This window comes from Halyomorpha halys, unplaced genomic scaffold, assembly GCF_000696795.3.
Source record: "Halyomorpha halys isolate HHAL.00 unplaced genomic scaffold, Hhal_1.1 Scaffold934.1, whole genome shotgun sequence".
Lineage (NCBI taxonomy): Eukaryota > Metazoa > Arthropoda > Insecta > Hemiptera > Pentatomidae > Halyomorpha > Halyomorpha halys.
In genome coordinates, this window is record NW_027104767.1 from 461,138 (window position 1) to 474,564 (window position 13,427).

The 13,427-nt window shown below is 30.4% G+C and overlaps 1 protein-coding gene across 1 annotated transcript in view; it reads right to left on the reverse strand.

Annotated features, from left to right (window-relative positions):
- The window catches only part of LOC106687239 (uncharacterized), a gene marked incomplete in the record, with an annotated part of 403,205 nt that overhangs the window by 332,717 nt on the left and 57,061 nt on the right, over nucleotides 1-13,427 (reverse strand). Inside the window, 1 exon segment of the mRNA XM_067045014.1 lies at nucleotides 9,837-9,963. Coding sequence (XP_066901115.1) covers nucleotides 9,837-9,963 — 127 coding nt within the window.

Here is a 13,427-nt window from a genome sequence, read left to right on the forward strand (position 1 = left end):
AAGCAATTTAATTCAAAATAAAGGGAAAGGGACTTGTATTTTAAACAGAATGAAAATGGAAACTCAATGTGACAATTAAACGTGTTTTAAACCAAATGAAACAATGATAAAAACATATTTTGTTTTTATTCTTTCTTTTGAATTGCGAGATATCATAAACCTCAGATAATGTATCGATTTATTTAGGTTTGTTTGCTTATTACTCACAGTGCCGTCTTGTTTATTTTAATTCTTGTGATCCTTGGAAGTAAAATAAATTAGCAAAGTATATAAGATAAATTAAAAAATATATATCGAAGAAATAGTCATAGGTATTTATCGGCAATGTTATTTATAACTATTACATGTTTTGAGGATTTCGTTTTTAAGTTTATTTTTTTTTTACAAATAATCACTGCGGTAATTATGAGGAAAATGCGAAATTGCAGATTATGTAATGAAAAATTTACTAAATGAATTTCTCCATTTCTGATTAATTGAAATCAAAATTCTTTAATTATCTAAGAATTAAGAAATATAGTTTAAATTAAAACTATTATACTTTAGTTTAGTAAAATGGTGTTGATGTTCAAATGTACAACGATAAAAATTAAGAATTCTTTAAGTTTATTAAACCTACACGGTTCATCTATAAAGTATACTATTTACAATTTTTTTTGTGTTGGGGGAGATATTGAAAAATGGCCCCAAAGCGAAAAAGATAATAATTTAAAATGAAAAAGCTATTAATATTTAAGTTAGAATTTTAAAGTCCGTATTTTTTACGCCTTAGGTAAAAATAATCTTAAATTATAACAAAAATATTAAATTTCGTCTATAACATTGAATATTATACTCAAAATTATTTGCATTGATGTACTTCACGATGATTATAAGTACTTCATTACAATATTTTCTAAGCTAGTCACGATTATCAAGAGCGATAATGGATTGTTTTCAATCAAAATACTTTTTTTCTTATAAATTTTAGTTTAATTTATTCATAAACCGTGTTCACAAACATCTAGGACTAAAAAGAAACTGCGAAATAGAGTCGAGGTGATATTTATCAAATATTTTGTTTTTAAATTTATAAATTAGGTTACCTAAAGAATGACAAAAAAAAGGGATACTATTTTTCCCTCGATTTAGCTAGCCGTTCCAGTAAAACACGATCCAGAAGTTAATAAAATATTAATTCTAGCGAAGGGGGTCATTCCTTGCATTAATTAAGACAGACAGATCCTCTTAATAAAAGACAATGGTGTAATTAAAAGTAATAAAACTCTCCCCGGAGAACTCGTTGTATAGGAGGTTTTATCTGCCTTTAGGTTTAACACTAATGAAGGTACTGTCTCTGCCTCCTGAAATAAAACACCTTTACTAGGGTGAAGGGCCGAAGAATGATCCTTGAGGGGACCTTCTAGTTCCTTATTAAGAATTTAACAAGCTCGAATTTCTTAAAGTAATAAATTCGCTTTATGTCTTCAAAGTTTCAACTTCAAAAACGTAAATAAATAATGTAACTAACACATTAGGATTTGAATAGGTCTTATTCAGTAATGGAAGTCATCTGCAGCACTTTTCGTGGAACGATAAAAAATCGACTTTAGTATGTAATTTTTAAGACATTTGTAAATGTAAAGTGGTTAGATTGAATCGAATCAGACAATTTCCCGAGAATGAAGGGGAAAAAATGGTGCTATGTGCACATCAAACAACTTTTATATACTCCCCTGGTTTCCTTTGCACAATACGTTCCCGGGTTTCGAGTTGGTTGTAGGACTAGTGTTAGAGTTATCGCATTTTTAAGAACCAGTAAAGGCAAACATTCTGAACAAAAACAAATTTATTTCGTATATCCTATTTTATATAGAAAAAAAATATAGTATTTTAGGGTTTTTGGAGGTGCGAATAGCGAAGGTCAAGTTTATGACTGCCGAAAATATAAGAGTTTAACAAAACCGTATACATATGAACGCAATCGAGAGAGGCTCTCGGCTGTTTTCGATTTTATAGTTTCAAAACTGGGGCAGACTAACCCTATTTTACCAATGATACTACTGTTCATTAAATTGTACTATATGTTTCTTGATTAAATAATTCGTTGAATAAGTGTAAAATACATATATTCTGTTGTTCATATTGTATTATTTTTCCAATATAGTATTATAAGTAGAAATATATTGTTCTTCCATTTCGTTTCTAACTGCTCAGTATTTAAGTTTTCAACTCGCCGTCAAGTTCGAAGTTTTTCTAACTGTTCAGTATTTAAGTTTTCAATTCGTTGAGAAAGTAAAATAAAATATTACACTGCGATCACTAATTTTTTTTATATAATAAAAACATAAATAGAGATATATGGTAGATAGTTTTTTTTTTAAATTATTTATTTATTGTAATTTACAACTGTACAAAATAATACAATAAGTAAATATGTAGTATGTTTCATATACACTTGAAAATCTTGGGAAGGAACCACCCATTGGTGGTACTTCAAACATTAATTTAAACTAGAAGGTCTCGTGGCCATCTTCTTTTCAGACGCCTCGGAGGATTATCAGGGATTGTTAAGGATGAAAGATTAAGAATTAATGGGTTAGGATGGTTAAGGAGTTTGGAATAAAAAGACGCATATCTGGTTTGGGTCAAATCTGCAACGAATGGGATGTTAAGGTCTTTATGAATGAGTTTATTTGTGACGTAATAAGGAGCATCAAGGATTTTACGTAGGATTTTGGATTGTAACGATTGGATGCGGGAAGAATTTGATGGTTTGGTGGAGCCTCAGAGCTCAATTCCATATGTCCAAATTGGTCTGATTATTGTAGTGTATACTAATTTTTTGTAGTGAATGGGAAGTTTGGAGCGTTTGTCATGTAAGTGTTGTAACAATCGGAATTTACGAGCAGTTTCTTGTCGTTTCAGTCTTGTGTGTGGATTCCAAGTAAGTCTCTTGTCAAGATGGAGTCCTAAGTATCGAATCTGTTCAACAGGCGTTAGTGATGGTAGATAGTAAACATTGATAAATGGTAGATTATTTCAATTAATGAAAATAAAAAGTAATTTAAAGGAAGATTTTTTTGAAAATTGAGAATTTAAACCCCTTCTAAGCTATTTCAGCGATGATAAGACCTATATGATATAATAAATTATCAAATTGTTAATTGACATATCGAGTTTAATCAAATTCGCTTGCTGTTTTTAAGATTTAAAAATAACAAAACAAAGTGTAATATCGATTTTATCCGGATCTAATTAAATGAAAACATTTCATCTTTGAGCTAGGATGTTTGTTTATGGACTATTTAGCGAGTATTGCTTATTTAAACCCAGGGGGACTTTAAGTATATTATTTCCGCGTGTTAGTTATTAGTCATCTATAACTAATCTACTATAACTAACTAATCTGTTCCGTGGAATAATGTAGTTGTAGTGTATTTCCATCAAAAACTCGAATTCGAAACTTTTAACGATTGCAATACCCCCTCTTATATTCTATATATAGATAAGTAAAAGTATAATAGAGTCCATCTATCGTGTAATAAAACCCATTACATTAATAGAAGACCGAACCCAATTGTATACAATTGTATAGGTGTAAGTTAATTTTTGTTAAATTTACATTAATACAATAATAGTTTTATATATGAATATGATTTTGCTAATAGAAAAAAAAACGAATATTCTACTAACTCTGCTTTTTACCCGTCATAAGAAGTAAAATTAAGACCGTGTTCTAAAAAACATTAAAAGAACTTTATGAAACGTTTGGCTCCAACATATTTGTTTTTCTTTACACCAGGAAGAAGTTAGATAAAGCTGAGACTGTAAATCATAAGTATGAATAACGAGCCGAAGAAAGAAAACACTGAAGAAGTTGAGTAGACATCTGCAGTGACTGTCAAGTGAGATCTCTTGTAATTTTTTATCCTCGTGAAAGTTTGAATGGTACTGTTTCACGGAGCCTCGTCGACTTAACTTTTCTCCAAGTCTGTTATATTTGTTCATATTATGTCGTATGCTGATAAGATGTAGACTATTTAACAAGGGGTTTGAAAGTTAGTGTCTGTTTGGTTACATTTAATTTTAGTGTATAGTGGAGAGAAAGATAAATAGAAATTCTGTTTTAATTGGATGTTCCAGATTTATCATCTTAAATATTTACCGCTTCTAACGAAGTTTATACAAAGCGATAATATGGATTTATTAAGGTTGTTTGCCTGAGATTGAGATTCGAAATTTAATTAGTATTTAGCTTAATTAAAAGCAGGTTTATAAATAAATATAATTATAAATATTACTAATTTTAAGGTAAAAATATCATTTTTTATTTTACAATATCACTAATAGCAGTAATAATTATTAAAATAATTGAAGGTTTCTATTGTATAATCAATTTTACGATGTGATGAAATACCACTCGACATGACCAATCATCATTTATTATTTGCAGTTATAAAAGGTTTGTTCCAACGATCAATTTTGATTATCAAATAATTTATAGTATGTATACTAAAAATGATGTTATACAATATTATACATATAGGGTGTTTTTTTAAGCCCGATAGAACTTGAAATTGTAAAAAATAACACAAAAAATTAAATTGTAATCAAAATTTTTTTTCTATTCGAAAGATCAATACGTGACATTAACATTTGAAAATGATTTCGGGCATATGGGCACCGCGGCTGTTCTTGACGAAGCGCATTCTGGACGTCCAATTTTGGGCCACTTTTTCGAGCACTGCTGGCCGTATGTCACGAATAACACGAACAATGCTGGCCTCCAAGGCGTCAATTGTTGCTGGTTTATCAGCATAAACCAGTGACTTCACGTAGCCCCACAGGAAATAATCGAGAGGTGTCAAATCGCACGACCATATGCGGCAATTTTGCTTATTAACAAACCCGTTAAGCCAAAAATGCGCCTCATCGCTGAACACAATTTTACAGAATGCGCTTCGTCAAGAACAGCCGCGGTGCCCATATGCCCGAAATCATTTTCAAATGTTAATGTCACGTATTGATCTTTCGAATAAAAAAAAATTTTTGATTACAATTTAATTTTTTGTGTTATTTTTTACAATTTCAAGTTCTATCGGGCTTAAAAAAAAACCCTATACTAATCATTTCCGAGCAATATTACTATGTTGTTTATTTTTACAATTTACTAATAGAATTTGCGTTTTATTTAAGTTTCTAGCTTTAATGTCGACCATAAAGCGTTTTAGTACAGCATTTTGCAAAAACTAATTACAATTATATTCGGTGATACTTAATAATTGCAAAGACTTTTTTGCTCAACTAGTAATTGTAATAGCGGACCATTTCTTTTATTTCTGTGGCAGTCTCACGAAATGAAAAGGTGTCCCCACATCATGGTTAGAATAGGGTTGTAACCTGATAAGCCCCGTATGTCAGAAATGACAAGGAAGAGGGTTTACAATACTAAACAATAGGCCTAATATTATTCATATTATACTAATTCAACTTTCACATCAGGCCACCGAATCGAATCATTAAAACTTTTTTTTTATTATAACCGTTCGCAACGAAAACAGTAAATAAACACTTAAGCAGTATTTCCTTCGTAGGAGCTGTTACGCTTGGCTTCGATCACGGATGTTTCACTTCTATGTATATGAGCATACAGAAAGATAATTATGATAATTATTTATTAAACCATATGATGCAATAGTTTCATATTGTTGTTAACCAAACTTGTGTAACATATATTAAATTTTCACAGATAATTTGCTATATTATATAATTTTTGTAGAATTATATTTTTACAAGCAATAAAGTAAGTAAACCACTTTAATAATTGTAAATATGGAAATAATTATTTGTCATTATTATTATTGAGAATTATTTATGCAGACACAATAAAATACTATCACTCATAGTTTTCACTTTATCTCAAAAAAGACAATGGAAATAAAGCTGAAATTTTTTACTGTACTTTATTTAAATATCTATTAATCATTAAAAATTATTTGGCTTTGACTATGTTTTATTCACTATATCTTGGAATAATTTTCCCTATCTTTATAAATGACATGGTATAGGCGAATGAAAATCCCCAATTGACTGCCATTTTGAAATAGATTGGCTGATGGTAGTGTATATCTTTCGACATAAGGCATAAGTGTACTCTTAAAAATGATGGCTCAGTAAGGAAGATGTGTCGTATCGGTGAAAAAAAACTTATAAAAATGATTTAAATTGTTGAGTAATAACCATTTGAGACAATAGAAATGTGGGCGTGCTAAATTTTGTAAATGCATCTAAATTATAGAATCAATAATTAATGCAAGAAATGTTATTGCCAATTATAAGAAAGAATAAGCCACTTAAAGTAAAGTGAGTTTTGGCAGATATTCTCTCTCAATTAATATAAAATCTTACTTAAACCTATCCTCAACAAACGTAGATTTTCGGAACTATTAAACCGACAGAAAATAATCATCTCAAACATTAAAATAAATAAATATATATTGTAATAATTTAAGATTATTTAAAATAAAATAAAACGAAATTTTATATTTTTAACTTAAATTCTGATATCTAAAAGATAGCTTGGGTTGAAATTTAAAAACTTTAATACTAAATAGATAATTGAATTTTATTTAAATTTTATAATATAAAAAGACTCTTAATCTCAGGGCGGGTTGCTAGGCAATCAGAAACAGACACAATAATTACACTTAATTAAATTAATATCTCTTTTACACATGTATTTAAATTTTGTTATAACAAAACTAACCAATTTCATAGACTCTTCTTTTGATGATTCTTGATAATCTTCTTTGATGATCTTCTTTTCTATAATCTACGTCCTACCGTCAAAAATGGCTTCCAGTCCTTCCAAGAAGCTATGTCTCTCTACTAACAATGGCTTCCAATCTTTCCCGCTTCCAGCCGACGGACGTCCTCTCACCAGGCAATCCAAACTCAGAGACTCCTATTCTTCTTGGTTGTCTTCCTTTTTCCACTCTTGCTGGACAGAAATTGATGAGGACCTCCGCATCCTGGAAACATCATTTCCCATGCGCGCCCAAACAACGAATGAATGCCAAAAACCAAAACCTGTCTCGATGTTCCATGTAAACATCGATTGTCGCACAACAGTTAGGGATTTTTGCAAATGATTTACTTTCTGAATATTATTCTTTAACACTATTTCTCGACTTCTATTTTTTCTTAAATTTACTGTATTTTCAATTATGATGGGAAGAGTTAAAATAATTTTGATGATATTTGAATCTGCTCAACATGGCCTTGATTCAACGGACTTGTTGACTGAAGAATACGTACCGCCATCTTGGTTTTGTATTGAATCACGAATTTATTATGGACAATGAAAATTGGTTAGCTTGCTTTTTGGATAAACAAAACAAATGAACAATATTAAAATGATACATAAAATAAAACATATTAAAAAACCTTTATACATCAAAATATACTATTTACTAAAAAAGAGCATATTACAATATATATAGTTGACCGTAAAACTTAAATATAAGAAGATGGTCAGTGTTGTGGTCAAAAAAGAACTATTTAATGTCCGAGGTTTTGCACCACTTTGCAGGGCTTCATTAGGGCTAAAAAATACAAAAAAACAACTAAGAACATTACAACAATAAGATACAATAAGGTAACTTAAGGTAGGATAAATATTATGTAAAAAACGCCGAAACGGCGAAATCTCGGACATTAAATAGTTATGAAACTATTGGTTCTTTTTTTGACCGCAAACCCTGACCATCTCCTTATATTTAAAATAAATATGTTCATATTACTGTTTGTGATAACACGCAATAGTTCCGTGTTTTCCTATAAATTTTATTTATTTATTTATATCATAATTTGAAACACACACGAGAAGTTTACACGCTTTCTGCCAATGTAATATTTTTAGTTCCCAATTACACGTTTTTTTTTTTTAATTTCGTCCCGACCGTGTCTATTTTTCTGGGCAAAGTTAAGCAAACTCTCCAACACTACATTTGTGTTGATTTAACCCATTACAGATTCAACACAACGTTTCTCCATTATTGTTCAGTATAAACAAATGTTTCGTTTTTGAGAGTCCTTTCATTTTAATTGTTATTTTAACAGCTCTTCAATGGTGACTCATTTTTATTTTTTACCAAATTACAGAGCAGTGTACCAAAGAATCGTGAAAGTTTGATAATAAAATAATGAAATTAGCTTCTGCAATCAAGAGAGGCAATTTTCAGATCACTTATATTTTCATTTTAATTTTGTTTCTTTGTGTATAATATGTTTTATGAAATTTAATTATATGATGATATTCTGATTCATTTTTTAAGTAAATGTCGCTAATTCAAATACTTCTAAAATGGTAAAATTGGACAACAAGAACATACTTACTTCATCGTTTAGTATTTACATAGTGGGTTGTAAAAACGACTAGATAATGAAAAATTAATTACTTATTATGATTCAGTCACTAATTATGTGGACAAGATTGCCATTAGGTAGGGGCTAGAGGGAGAGAGAAGAAAATCCCCTGAGTCCGAACCCCCAGAGGCTAGTTGTTTAGTATTCAACTAAAATAATATATTCGGTCAAAAGGTTTGTTGAGCTAATATATACAAATAAAAAAAAATCATTTCAATCAATAATGAATAACATTATATATTACATTCTAAAAGTATAACTTTATTTATACATATGCACATTTATTATAGTCTAAGGAGAGGAATAAGACAACATTTTTGCTAAGGCGCAAGAAATATTGAATTTTGACATGATTGTTCAAATTTTTGCAAAAAAGAAGGCAAGATGATTGTTCTTACAAACAATTGTCCCTAAAGACATTTGTCATGTCCCACTAGTGTTCTTACAAACACTTTACTTAAACAATTAGATAAACTATCATTATTAAATAAAACCAACCATAACTACAATTCTACTCCAAGGTTGAAACGGCAATGACCCGTTGTTGAATGAATTTTCTGTCGGATTTCTTGCAAGACCTGGGCGTAAAGCGGGTCTAGCGGCCTCACTAAGTTTCCACTGACTAATCCTAGTAACGTGGCTGAGATTTCCTGAAGCACTGCCTTACCTTCCACGTGCGAGGGAAAATCTCTTGGTAGCTCTGAGACAAGCTTTTCCTTACTCTCAAGGTTTATCGTTGATATAGTGTATAGGTAATAATGTTTGTCAGGTCTGCTTAATTTTTTTTTTTTTTTACTTAAACATAATTTTCTTCACTTTTGTAGTAAATTATTGTTAAATACATACTTTATATATATTTTATTGTTAGCAATTGTTAACATTTAATTTTTTTCATTTTTTTTATAAGTTTTATAGCAAGAATGAATGCTTATAACTCTAATTCTTATTGCTCTTGATTGTGCAAGTTTTAATTATTATTATTCAATAAAAACAATGTTTGGGTATGTTTGTAATGTAAAACAAATAAATTATTTTCATTACAATACTATAATGTTTCGTTTTCATAATATCTTAATAAATATAGTAGTGTTATTTACAAAAATAAAAGAAATAAAATATTGAGTAGAAAGGGAGCTATAATAATTTGCCTCGAAGCAGTATTTGACTAGTAACTCTGTACGCGAACATAAATACAAATTAAAATAACAGTAGCTCTAATGTGTGAATGTGTGGCTCGTTCATGTTCTGTCCGCTGATTAAGAATGAATCAAACAGTAGAATAAAAATGTAAATATTTGTTTGTAACCACTTGGTGTTTTGATGAAAACATAATTACAAGAAAACATTAAATGTTTTTTTTTACCTAATGTAAAAGTTCCAAAATAAACAATGAAGTATATTTAAAAAAAAACAATTAAAATACTGACCTAAAGGTAATGTTGGTCGATGTTGCGGGTGGGGAGAAGTTGGCAGGTGGACCTGGTCCGCTGAAGATGCACTCGCCACCGCTGAAGAGGCCGTAATCCACCACTCCAGGAGCCGCTCTCACCCACACTGCACAGTCATTACAATATTATTTATATTGCTACGTTACATTTTTTAAATATATTATAGGGCGAAATATGTCTTACAAATTCTGGCAAAGGGCCAAGATCGATACCATAAAGTGGTTAAGAAGAATATTGAACACATTATTAATTTATTTATTGTATAAAAATATCATAGCATCTGAACTGACTATATAAAATTTTTTATATTATTATATAAATTGACTAACTTTTTAATTGAAAACATCACTTACTTTTTTCAAAATAACTTACTTTTCTTTCATAGCTTCCAGGAATAATATCGAGTAAATAAGAATGAGATTGTATTATAATTGTACAGATTGGTTTATCAGTTAATTTTTAATAATAATAATGTTGAAAAACGTTTCTTCACACATCTACGTCGAGCCAAATATATTGGATTGACCGAACGCAAATTGTTTTAAATATTTGCTTTAATATGGGAACGTTTTCCAGACGTCAATGGTGCTGTCCTCTGTCTTTATCCATTTTATATAGCATTTAGCATCTTGTCTGAAAGCGAACTACATTTTTTTATTCTACATTCTCAATTATGTAATTAATGATTTTATTACTATTCACCAAGATTTATATCTTTTCTATTAACCTTTTCATTATATACGTTTAATTCTACTTCCTCTATCCTTTTGTACTACAGTATCCTTTCTAAATACTCCACTAACGCCTGTTAAACAGATTCAATACTTAGGACTCCATCTTGACAAGAGACTTACTTGTAATGCACACACAAGACTGAAAAGACAAGAAACTGCTCGTAGATTCCGATTGCTACAACACTTACTTGACAAACGCTCTAAACTTCCCATTCACTACAAAAAATTAGTATACACTACAATAATCAAACCAATTTGGACATATGGAATTGAGCTCTGGGGCTCCACCAAACCATCAAATTCCTCCCGCATCCAATCCTTACAATCCAAAATCCTACATATAATCCTTGATGCTCCTTATTATGTTACAAAGAAACTCATTCACAAAGGCCTTAACAACCCATTTGTTGCAGATTTGGCCCAAAACAGATATGGGTGGTTCCTTCCCAAGATTTTCAAGTCTATATGAAACATACAACGTATTTACTTATTGTACAGTAGTAAATCACATTAAATAAAAAAAAATGTCCTTTTCATTCCGAACGAATGAAACCTTAACTCGTTCAATTGTTCATTATGAAGATCTACTGCAAATTACAATAAAAAAAAAATCAGAGCTCTTTTCCCTTCCTTTCAAATGTTTAGATTTTTCTAAAAAAATAAGACTTGTCGAATTTTTTGAAAAAATTCGCCCGACAAACTTGGAAAAGGCGGGAAAGATCTCCATTATATGATTTTAGCATAAGTAACCATTTTTTTTTTTTTTTAAATAAACAAGAACTAAAGTTCTGAAAGAACTGAAATACTATATCTAGCATACATAAAATAAATATTATCAGAGAAAGGCAACAATGAAATGAAAAAATAATTTTATTCTGGGACATATGTCCCCTAAGAATAAATACATGGTTCATACATTAAGATTTTTTCTGGCAGGCATTTACAAGTTTCCAGTAAGTAAAATAAAATTTCATTGGGATATTGGCTTAACTACTGTTTATAATGTCAATCAATATACGCCTATTTAATTTATTACATTGATCTGGAGGTTTGGTTATACAATAAGTGAAGGAATGGGTGTTGTTTAAGGGAAAAATGGATGAGGACTAGTGAATGGAGATGGGAAGAGAATTACAGAAGGATTGTTGCAGGTATGACAAAGGATTTGCTAAAGAAGGCGGTTCTATAGGAGGCCATATATAAATCAATCGCTTGTGATCTGGTGTTAATTGGGATGAACGAATGTGCGGATGGATGAACAAAGAGTGAGGAGATCAAGGATACAGGTGGGTTTTTTAATTTTAAGAACTTGGAATAGGAAAACACCAATATTGCCTTCGGGTGGTTGGATGGAGCCACTTAAACTCGGTATACCAGCGGGAGACTTGAGAGCGCCTTGGAAATCCAAAGATAAATCTTACAAAGCAATTCATGAGTCTCTTCAGTCTCAACTCTAGTCCTGCAGATAGCCCTCCATGGACCAAGGAACCGTAATCGAAGTGGGGGAAGACGAGAGAGGATACTAGGAGCTGACGGGTGTTCTGAGGAATAGAATTACGGAATCTTAGGAACTGTTTCAGTACAGCTATGGATTTGCGTGTGATTTGGGAAATGTAATTATTCCAGGAGAGGTGTTTGTCGAAGGTGACTCCAAGGTTTTTTATTTTAGGATAGAAGTGAATCGGTTGGTTGTTAAAGAAGAGTAGAGGACAGTAAGGGAGGGAATGAATTTATACAATCTGCTTAAACTTTAACGACTAGTTGCTCGTGAACGGTGGTGGCTCTGGTTTAGGGCGACCTGGACGTGATTGTTGTTAGTTAAAGACACTAGTTACACAATCCAAATTAAAGTCAATAGTTAAAGAGCCAATTGAAACACTAGTTACACAATATTAAAGATAATTGTTATAAACAAATATAACCCGAAATCGATTTTTCTTAATTCATTTCAAGTCCAAAAATACGTTTGTGATAATATAAACTACCAGATATACGCATATATAGCTACCTATATGTATTAATTCAATTACTTATTTCGTCTGGGGGGGGGTACGAAAAAAAGCTGTGATAATCTATTTTATAATAGCCGTGGTGATTAAATTTTATCATTAAAAAACGACTTTATTATTTAGTAAATTATAAAAAAATAGCTTACATTTTTTAAAATCTGATTTCTGTAAGGCAATTTTAATAAACATATTTATGAGCGAGAAATAATGAGTTTGCCCAATCAATAACACAAACAGCTCAGAATTACCTTCTATGATGAGGTGCTTAAAAATTTTGTCAGTTTAAGCAAATGGTAGGTGAGAAGTAAAAAATTGATGTTCTTAATCAGGAAATTTTATTTGATCCTTTATATTCCCAGTATTATAAACGGATGTCATTTATTTTACAACAAAGAGATTGTGACCTAGCACCTTATTTTTTCCTAAATAAAATAGTGCAATTAGCACTTAACGAAGATTCCAAGAGCAATATAATGTTTATTGCTTTGAAGAAAAGCTTTTATGATTCAGGCTGAAATAAAATACCACGGCAAGGTTTAATGAACAAGAATACTGGCTTTTATTGTGAAAGACTTTTATTAGCATTGTTTCTTGCGGTAATATAAGAGTAATTTGCTATAAATAAAAGGAGGTATGTTATAAATGTATAACAGCGTCCATTTATTCATTACTTGAAAATGCAATAATTGAATTTCTTTATTTAATTTAATGTTAGATACACGAAGTAACCAATAGTAATGAGTGTTTGTTTTTTATAAAACGATTAGCTCCTTTAACTAAGAGCCATTCAAATGTTATTATGATAATTTTTCTAATATATATATATA